This window comes from Nematolebias whitei, chromosome 1 (genome assembly GCF_014905685.2).
Source record: "Nematolebias whitei isolate Nwh7 chromosome 1, NemWhi1, whole genome shotgun sequence".
Taxonomy (NCBI): Eukaryota; Metazoa; Chordata; class Actinopteri; order Cyprinodontiformes; family Rivulidae; genus Nematolebias; species Nematolebias whitei.
Window position 1 is genome coordinate 62270913 of NC_056498.1, and position 9619 is coordinate 62280531.

Genomic DNA, 9619 nt, shown 5'->3' on the forward strand with positions numbered 1-9619 from the left:
CGTTTCGTCTCTCATCCGAGAGACTTCCTCAGTCTGAGGTGCTGTATAAGAGACTGAGCTGAATACAGCACCTCAGACTGAGGAAGTCTCTCGGATGAGAGACGAAACGTTTCTACATTTTTTTTGTTGATTTGCTTTGTTTTGTTTTGTTTTGTTTTTTTGAATGTCCAGAGGACCAGATTTAACTTTTTTAGATTTTTCTACCTGGATTATTGAGCATGCATCAGGATAAAATGGCTAAAATGAGCAAAACAATCATTAAAGGCAAAAAAAGATGAAGGAAGAACAAAAACTCAAAGTGCATAATTTCAAACGATTTAGACAAAATCTACATTCATTTCAAGGAAAAAAAAAATCATGATTAAAGCAAATATATAAAAAATATTAAACTGAAAAACAACAACAAAAACCAAGAAAAAAAATTATTCTGTCAGCGCTCACTTTATTAAAAATCCTCTTACAAAGTGTGAACGAAATCTTTACATGGCAGTTTGAAAACAGGAATTCACCAGTAATTTTGGTCTCTGAGGATGTTGGTTGACAAATAAAGTTGTCTGATTTTTGTTTGATAGATTTCTAACAAATGTTGGATGGTTACACAGATGCACATTTTTCGAGAGTAATTTATATTTGAAGCTGTTTTTATTGTGAGATGATTGCCACACACTACAGACTAGTCCAAGCTTTGTGATATTCTGAATATTTTTTACATTTTATTCTTCCTATTATGCATAGAGTCACACACTCTGACCCTCTCTTACGTTACAAAAGGCTCTAAATTACAGGGGGCTACTTTTATCAAACGCCCTTTGGCTCTTTCTTTATATTCTCATCTTATACTCTTTATAGCTTCCTGTCCCAACCTCTTTCCTAACGGCTGAGTGTACGGGAAATAAAATGCTCCTAAATCACTCAGATATGATACATGCCAGCGGTCTCTTATCAGTGGAACAAAAGTACCTGCAAAAACAAAAGGAAGCGGGGAAGGTTTTCCATGGCGCAATGTTATCAGGGACATGAGCGGGTGCAGAGTTCACAGTAAGAAAAAGAAAAACAAGAACAAACAAAACAACAAAAAACAAGAAGAGCAGAAAAAAACTTTGCCTTTGACACTAGACCAGAACAATCTTAGAAGACTATAGACCAACAGCTGGTTCTGGTTACCTAGCAACTTCCAATATGGAGGATTTGAGATGGGATAGTCGAAGAGTGACATAAGGGAGGGGCATGCCGACAACCCCTTAAAATTTATTGTTGCGAGTGTGGCAAGAAGAAAGGTAAAAGCTTGATTTTAAAGATATCAAATCTCGCTCCTGCAGGCCCACTAACTTGGCAGCCAGGACTCAGAAGCTTTGAAGTGCAGAAAAACAACACGACTGATGTTTCTCTCTGGTGCCTTATCCAGTGAAACAGGAATATAAACACGACTCGTGATTCCACAAGACATCATGCTCAGAGTATGTGTTGTAAATGACTCTCAGCTACTACCACATCATATTTTAGCTCAACACCCGTTAAACTGACTGAGTTATAGTTATTTTTGTGTCGGGTAATATGAACTCAATGTGGTTGCAATATTCAAATGAGTTGACTCCAAAAATTAATCGGTTGCAATTGTTTCATTCCCAGAGTTTCATCAAAATCCATTCACTGGTTTATGAGATATTTTGCTAACAGACAAACAGGGCTGATGTGACCAGTCAATGCTAAAGTTTTAAACACAGATCTCACACAATGAGTTGTGCAGAGTATGTGTTGTGAATCACGCTCAGCTATGAACACACTCAAGTTTAGCACAATATATGTAACATTGACTAAATTACAGCCATTTTTGTGTTTAACAAAGTCAGTTGGCTGTGACGGCCATCTTGAATATGGGTGGCTCTAAAACAATCATTTGTAGAGTATAATAAGTATTAATAATTTATAATGGTATAATAATACAATAGGTATCTTCTAAAGATTTCATTACAAAACTTGCATCATGAAGGACACCACTCACCCAGCACACACACTTTGTGCCCTGCTCCCCTCAGGCAGGAGGTTGAGGAGCATTAAGAGTAAAACCACTAGACTGAGGAACAGCTTCTACCCTGAAGCTGTTAGACTCATGGATCCCTAACCAGAACAATCACTGTAACGCCCCTTTAAAGTAAAATAAAGCGCTATGTTTTGTCATCATTGTATGTTCTCATACAATGGCAAAATTCGTTCTCTGCATTTAACCCATCACACCTGGGATACACCCAGGTGGAGCAGTGGCCAGCTATGTAAGTGCCCGGGGGAGCAATTAGGGATTGGGAGTCTTGCTCAGAGGCACAACGGGATGTGGAAATGGCTGGGGATCGAACCTGGGACTTCCCAGGTCGGCTGCCCTACCTCTACCCCATCTTGACCCAAAAATTGGTGATATGCCACTTTATCTGTGCTGCTGATTTCTTGCCTTTAAGCTGCTGTATTCATACCCATCTGCTCACTACAGACTCATGTTCAGGCTGCTGTTTAATAGCCAACACCGTATTATATTATATTATTATTGTTTATTGCATATCTTACATCCTGATATACCGTTTCTTTTTTTATACTTTATATTTTTGCTATTTTTGGGTGTAACTGGGACCTTGGGTACACAATTTTGTTCCACCTCATGTACTACATGTGATGCGAATGACAATAAAGAACCTTGAACAATCTAACTGAACAGATTTTTGCCACTTTTTACTCCACAACTTGTTTGGTTCTGACTAATGTTCATTAATTTTTACATTGCAGGACGTATGAATGGACACAATCTCCTCTGTGGTCCACACTGCTCTCATCCACCTGGAGCAGAAGGACTCTTACATCCATATGATCTTTGTGGACTTCACATCTGCCTTCAACACCATGATCCCCCCCCCCCCCCCCAACCCTGAAAGACAAACTACTTACACTAGGACTAAGTCCCTCTCTATGCAACTGGGTCCTAGACTTCTTAACAAACAGACCACAGTCATTGAGGATCCACAACTTCTCCTCCTCCACCATAACCCTCAGCACTGGCTCCCCCCAGGGCTGTGTATTGAGCCCCCTCCTGTTCACTCTGCTAATGTATGATTGCACACCTACCCATCCAGGCTGTCACATTGTACAGTTTGCAGATTATACAGCGGTGGTGGGATGCATCTAAAACAATGATGAGTCCAGCTACAGGCAAGAGGTGGAACATTTGGAAATCTGGTGCAAAGGGAATAACCTTCACATCAATGTGAAGAAGATTAAGGAGATGGTCGTGGACTTCAGACGGAACCAACACACCTACCCCCCACCCTGAACATAAGAGGATCTGGGGTGGAAGTGTTCTACAAGTAGTGGGTGGGTGTACACCTGAATGACAACCTCAGCTGGAGCAACAACACCACCAGCCTGATCAAGAAGCTCATCAGAGACTCTACTTCCTCAGGCGGCTGAGACGAGCTGGTCTGGGAAGCTCAGTCCTCACCTCCTTCTACAGGTGTGCAGTGGAGAGTATCCTGTGCTCCAGCATCAACGTGTGACAGGGAGGCTGCACAGCTGCAGAAAGAAAAGCTCTGCAGAAAGTGGTGAAGGCTGCACAGAAAATGTTGGAGTCAGTCTCCCCACCATCACAGACATTTACACCTCCAGATGCAGGAAGAGGGCCACCTGCATCATGAAGGACCCCACTCACCCAGCACACACACTTTTTTGCTCCGCTCCCCTCAGGCAGGAGGTTGAGGAGCATTAAGGCAGAAACACTAGATGGGGGAAACAGCTTCTACCCTGAAACTGTTAGACTCATGAATCTCTAACCAGAATAATCACCGTTAAAAAAAAAAAAAAAACACTGTAATGCCACTTTGATTGTTGATATGTGCTGCTGATTATCCATACTGCTGAACTCATGCTGCTGATTTATTTCATGCTGCTGTTGTTCAATTCGTCCTCATTCTGCTCACACAGACTCATGTTCATGCTGCTGTTGTTCGGCATATTGTTTCGGTACTATTAGTGTTGAGCATATTTCTTAGTTCATATCTTAGATCTTATTGCTGTTTTTTCTTTACATTTTATACTTTTGTTGGGTGTAACTGGGACCCTGTGTACACAATTTTGTTCCATCACATGCAGCACATGTGATGAGAATGACAATAAAGAACCTTGACTTGACTTGAACCAACAGTATTGCGCTCACTAATATGTTATCAGAAGTCAGGCGCCTCTATTCTCAAGAGAGTCTGCCTTCTTGTGTAAGTTTACGATCCCCGGCATCAGTAGAAAAAAGAGGGGAGGTGCAGTCTTTTCTTTGGCAGATTTGCCTCCTGCTGGCCCCCACCAGATCCTTATAGTGCCCAGCTCCACTGCAGCCACCCCAGCCTGCTCTTGTTCCACTATGTGGATGCACAAAGACATTGTTTGTCCTTTCCCTCTGCCTGTCTCCCCACCCTCCTCACCCATCCGCCACCCCCACTCCATATTCCCTTCCAAAGTTATCACCACCCAAATGCTCAGACCAGAGGGTTGAGAGAGGGAGGAGATGGGGGTAAATGGAGAGGAGGGCAGGGCAGAATCACATGTAAAAATGCAGGAGCGAGTAAAGGAAGGAAGGAGGAAAACATATGCTGACACAAAGATATCACAGATGGTGTCAGCGCTAACTGACAGCCATGCAAAGCCGAAGCTCAAACAGGCTCCGTCCCTCTTTAAAAGCACTTCACTATTAGGGCCGAGGTCCAAGACAAAGGCAGTTGTCGGTGCTGATGAACAGCAGACCGTGCACGTCAGCTGGACTCCACATGTGCTCACACAGACAAGTGTGTCCAGATCAGAAACATGTGCACACAAAAAAAATGCACAAGATGCTCAAGGAGGAAAACAAATTACAGATCTGTTACATCAAGTGAGACTAAACTTACAATAAAAATAGCAAAGAGTTCTGGGTTTGCATTCAGAAGTTATTTAGTTGAGTTAGCTCAAATCATTTGCTGCAGGAAAATTATTTTACCACATGCACTAAAAATTGTTACAACTGTTAATGAATCATATTTATTTATGACAATGAAAGAGAAGAAAAGCTATAAAATCTTTGTTTTTAATTGTTTTCTTGTATTGTGATGCATGCTCAATATTTCAGGTAGAAAAATCTAACAAAGTTACGTCAGGTCCTCTGGACGGATTTTATTTTATTTTTTTAATTTTTCCAGAGGAACTGACTTAACTTTGTTAGTTTTCTTGGTTTTATTTATTTTATACAAGTTTTGCAACCTTACAACTTCTGCATATCTGTGCCATTGTATTTTCAGCAACACGTTTTAGCTCATTCTGATGAGTTTTGTAACTTTTGTACTTATTTTAACTTTGTTTACATTTTCCCCCCATAGAAACACATCAAGATTTCTTTGATTCTTTCAAACCCATTGTTCTCTTTAAAAGCTGCCTTATCATCCTTGCTCTATTGTTTATTTTAGCTTTTTGCTACTTCTAGCTTGTAGCTACCATTCCACTAATTTTAGCTTTAAACTAGTCGTTTCCTACATTTAGCTTCTAGCTAACCTTTTAATACTTTAGCTAGTATTTCTCTCTTTTCAGATTCTAGCTACTATTTAGCTACTTTTAGCTATCATTCTGCTAGGTAGACCTTTACTACATAGCTACCCATTTGCTACATTTATTTATTCCAATGTTTTGCTCTTTGAGCTAGCATTCTGCTACTTTTAGCTTTTAGATGGTGTTTTGCTACGTTTAGGTTCTTGCTAGCACCTTGCCTTTTTTAGTTTTTGGCTAGTGTTGTTCAACCCACTTTCACCTTCTTCAGCAAATTTTAGCAACTGTCTAACTTAGCACTCATCAATCAAATTACGTTTTCATGGAAAACAATATATTTTGTTTGTTGAGATTTAAAATAAGCTCCGGAAAACTGACATATTTTACAGTGAGAGAGCGTGACCGTCAACAATAACACATCATTACCCCCCACACAGGAAGAGTCACTCATACAGCCAACCCTCTGTGACCTCTGACCCTATCCACCTTCCTCACAGAGCGGTGCAGAGCTCTGATTCACTCATATGAAAACACACACACACACGCACACACACACACATGCACACACGCTGTTTTCATGATACACTTCATTTCAAAAACATAAGAGGCTCATTAGTCTGTAAGCCAACTCCCACCTCGCAACGTCCCCCCCCCACTACACACACACTCAGCAGCACATATTTTTATTATTATCCTCAATTATTGCACTCTCTCACTCTCACACACACACACACACACACACCCACACACACACTTGAACATGCATGATGTGAACAAGCTTGCCTGTGAAATGCTGCCTCCACATTCTTCACATCAGGTGATGCACATGTCAGAGGAAATGTAGAGGTCAGGTACAGAAAACAAATAATAAAAATAAAAAAACCTGAGATGGGCGTATTCTCACACACTCTGCCCTGGAGTTATCCTCTGCTCCTCTCCCCCTCCTCCTCCCTTCCCAGCCTCCCTCCCCTCCTTCTGTCCTCCTTCTGCTCGTCTCCTCCCGCTCTGCTGCCGTTCGTTTCCAAATCCGTCCTTCCTCGTCACCTCACCCCCAGAAGTTCCATTTCTCGGATGACTGGTACTCTGGATGGAGAGCAAAAAAAAAAATGGATGGTGGCACGGGAGGGCAGTGGGTAAGGGGGAGGACTGGAGAGCAACGATGGTCACTCCCCCCCTCTTGTTTTCCGAGCGTGCCCGTTCAAACCCTTCAACTCCTTTAATCTCCAGAGAAGGAAGAAAATGAAAAGAATATTTTCGTCTTGTCCCCCAGCTCCAGAAGGCGACCCTGGACTTGTCTCCTCTTCTCGTCCTCTTGAGCTGGATCACTTGTATCGTCCTCAGCCTCCTCTTCTTCTCCGTCAGCTCCGTCCTCTTCTCTCCCTTCACAGCAGGTTTGGGCTATTCATTCAGACGTCAGGCTCACTCCGTCAGCCTTTTGTTGGAAGTCACAGAGAGGAAGGGAGGGAGGGAGAGGAAGGGGTGGATGAAAAAAATGGGGGGGGGGGGGGGGGAAAGGGGGGGAAAAAAAAAAGGGGGGGGGGGGGGAGAAGAAGGAGGAGAAAAAGAACAATCCAGTGCCACAGCTATTTGGAAGAAATTAAAAAAAATTAAATAAATAGGGGGAGGGTGAGAGGTGCAGCGCTTTTGGCACACGAAAGACTTCCTCTGCTATTCGCTCCAGCTTTTCCTTTTCACATAAAATACCATCCCCTTTTTTCCTCCTCCCCTCCCTCGCTCCTTCCCTTTCTCTTCATTATTAGTGATCTGGGGTTCACTGTCCTCTATGAGTCCCCCCCCCCCCTCACACACACACACACAGCCCTCTCTTTTTTCAATCTGACACTTTCAAACTTTCCTCCACTGCTGTGATTTTTTTCCCCCCCTCTCATTCGCTCCTTGATGCTTAAAACGAACCAGTCGTCCCATTCATGACGCCAGCAACCAGAACTTTTAAGAGAAGTGCTGACAATAAAAACAGGATGAACGAACAAAGGAATTAAAGCAATAAATAAATAAATTCCCTTGCAGCCGTTTGTTCCTTCCTAAGTACAGGGCTGATCCAGCACATAAACAGGTTTTAATTTTCCCTCCAACAGTTTAGGATCGTTTTTGAAGCAATTTGCACATCATTAACCGAAGCTTAAATTTGCTCTTTTTTATTTACCCTAAACTGCACAAGTTACCGTGCAAGGAAAATGAGACATAAACGACGGGTTAATGCAAGGTGCAGCAGTATGCCTTCAAAGTAAAATCCTGCAGATTAACTGTGAACTCTCACATATAAAAACAACTGCAAGTTTCCAGAAGCATCCTGAAGGAGGTTATTCATATTTGACATGCAAGCTTAGTGCAGATGACACCTAGTGCGAGGAAACATTTTCTGCCAGTGTAAGTGAGAACAGTCAGGGCAGCCCGACTCTGGGTTTTTATCTTTTTATCATGATGCCACAGACTCAGCTTCCAGGTAACCGCATCATTTGGCAGGAGGAAAACGCATCAGCAAAAAAGCTTAAGCTGTCAGATGTTCAGAAAAAAAACCTGAATATCGATAAAACAATACAGGTTCAAGGTTTTAAATGTGTAAAAAAAAATTTATAAATTAACTATCGCAACAATCTGCAGAATAAATTATAAATAGCTAACAATAGTTTCGAAATAGCATATTTTTCCAACACAAGACGATCTTTGTTTAAAACTCAGGCATGAAAGGTGGTGAGAGAGATATATTTTAAAAATAATCAGTCAGAGTCAGAGTTTTTTATTGTCACACAGGGTCCCAGTTACATCCAGTAATAAATAATGTTTGGCCTTTAGTTTTAAATAAAGATAATTTAAATTTGTTACATCCGTTTTTTCATTGGTCATTATTTTCAGCATTTTTTTGGTGCCAATTTTATTATAATTAGTGATCCGCACAGGAAATGTTTAGGTTCCTTCAATAATAATTATCCCGAATGCATTAATGTGCACATTTTAATGTTTAAACAACATCAACTTTTATGTTTCTTATAAAAAAATGAACTGATGGAAACTAGTGATGTTACATGTTATTATGGCGTTAGGTTGACAGGTTGAACAACTGGGAGATAAAGTTAGAGAGGCCAGACTGAGATGGTTTGGACATGTCCAGCGGAGGGACAGTGGGTATATTGGTAGAAGGATGTTAGAAATGCAGCTGCACAAGACAAAGAGAAGATGTATGGATGCAGTTAGAGAGGACATGGAGGTAGATGGAGTGAGGACAGAGGATGCAGAAGACAGAGTGATATGGAGGAGGATGACTCACTGTGAAGACCCCCTGAAGAGGGAAAAGCCGAAAAAAGAAGATCTGGTGTTAGGTAGGAGGCCAAAATCAGAAAAACTGTTTCATGAATGAGGTCAAGTACTGTTTATTAGACCTGCTGTGGATCCTACAGAGTTGGACAAATGGACACTAATAAGAGAGCTACAAAAATGGTAAAGATTGAGAAAAAGAAGTGCTTTAGTGGAATTTATCAAGCAGTCACTCGACTTTTACTTTCTCAATGGTTCATCTTTTAGTTGCATCTAAAATCCACAGCCTACAGTAAAATTACGTTGAGAAACTTCTTGAAAACTAACATTGAGGGATTTAAATAGTGAATGTTTGTAGTGTTCGAGATGAGTGTTTTTCCACTCTGAAATTGAACAGGGAATGCAAGTAAACCTTAATGTTTTAGGTGCAAAATATTCAAGGGGGTAGGAGATACATTGTGTACACTGCTCGTCTGAAGCAGTGCCATGATGGTTTCTGGTGAATGGAGGGAGCGATTGTATTCGCCACCAAGCACGATGGCAGAGCCAGGAGTTGGCCAGTGGTGGCATTGGCCACAATAGGGTAATCTTCAGCCACCCCACTGGCCACCCCAATCATTTAAGAAAACTTAAGAAATTGTAAAAATAGAAAGCATAGCTTCTTCAAATGATTGGGGTGACCAGTTTACACACACATTATGCTTCATATCCATATATATGTATATACATTTATAAATATACATACATCTATATATATATTTATATATATATATATATATATATAAATATACATACATCTATATAT

The 9619-nt window shown here is 41.1% G+C and overlaps 2 protein-coding genes across 2 annotated transcripts in view; both read right to left on the minus strand.

The window, feature by feature from the left end:
- The window catches only part of ctbp2a (C-terminal binding protein 2a), a gene marked incomplete in the record, with an annotated part of 51026 nt that extends 44549 nt beyond the window's left edge, over nucleotides 1–6477 (minus strand). Inside the window, 2 exon segments of the mRNA XM_037679816.1 lie at nucleotides 6325–6347; nucleotides 6450–6477. Coding sequence (XP_037535744.1) covers nucleotides 6325–6346 — 22 coding nt within the window.
- Nucleotides 6478–6757: 280 nt separating this feature from the next.
- Nucleotides 6758–9619, minus strand: part of LOC119430167 (mediator of RNA polymerase II transcription subunit 15-like) — a 14446-nt gene continuing 11584 nt past the window's right edge. Inside the window, exon 3 of the mRNA XM_037697611.1 lies at nucleotides 6758–6921. Within this exon, the coding sequence (XP_037553539.1) occupies nucleotides 6758–6921 (164 nt within the window). The remainder of the gene's footprint in view (nucleotides 6922–9619) is intronic.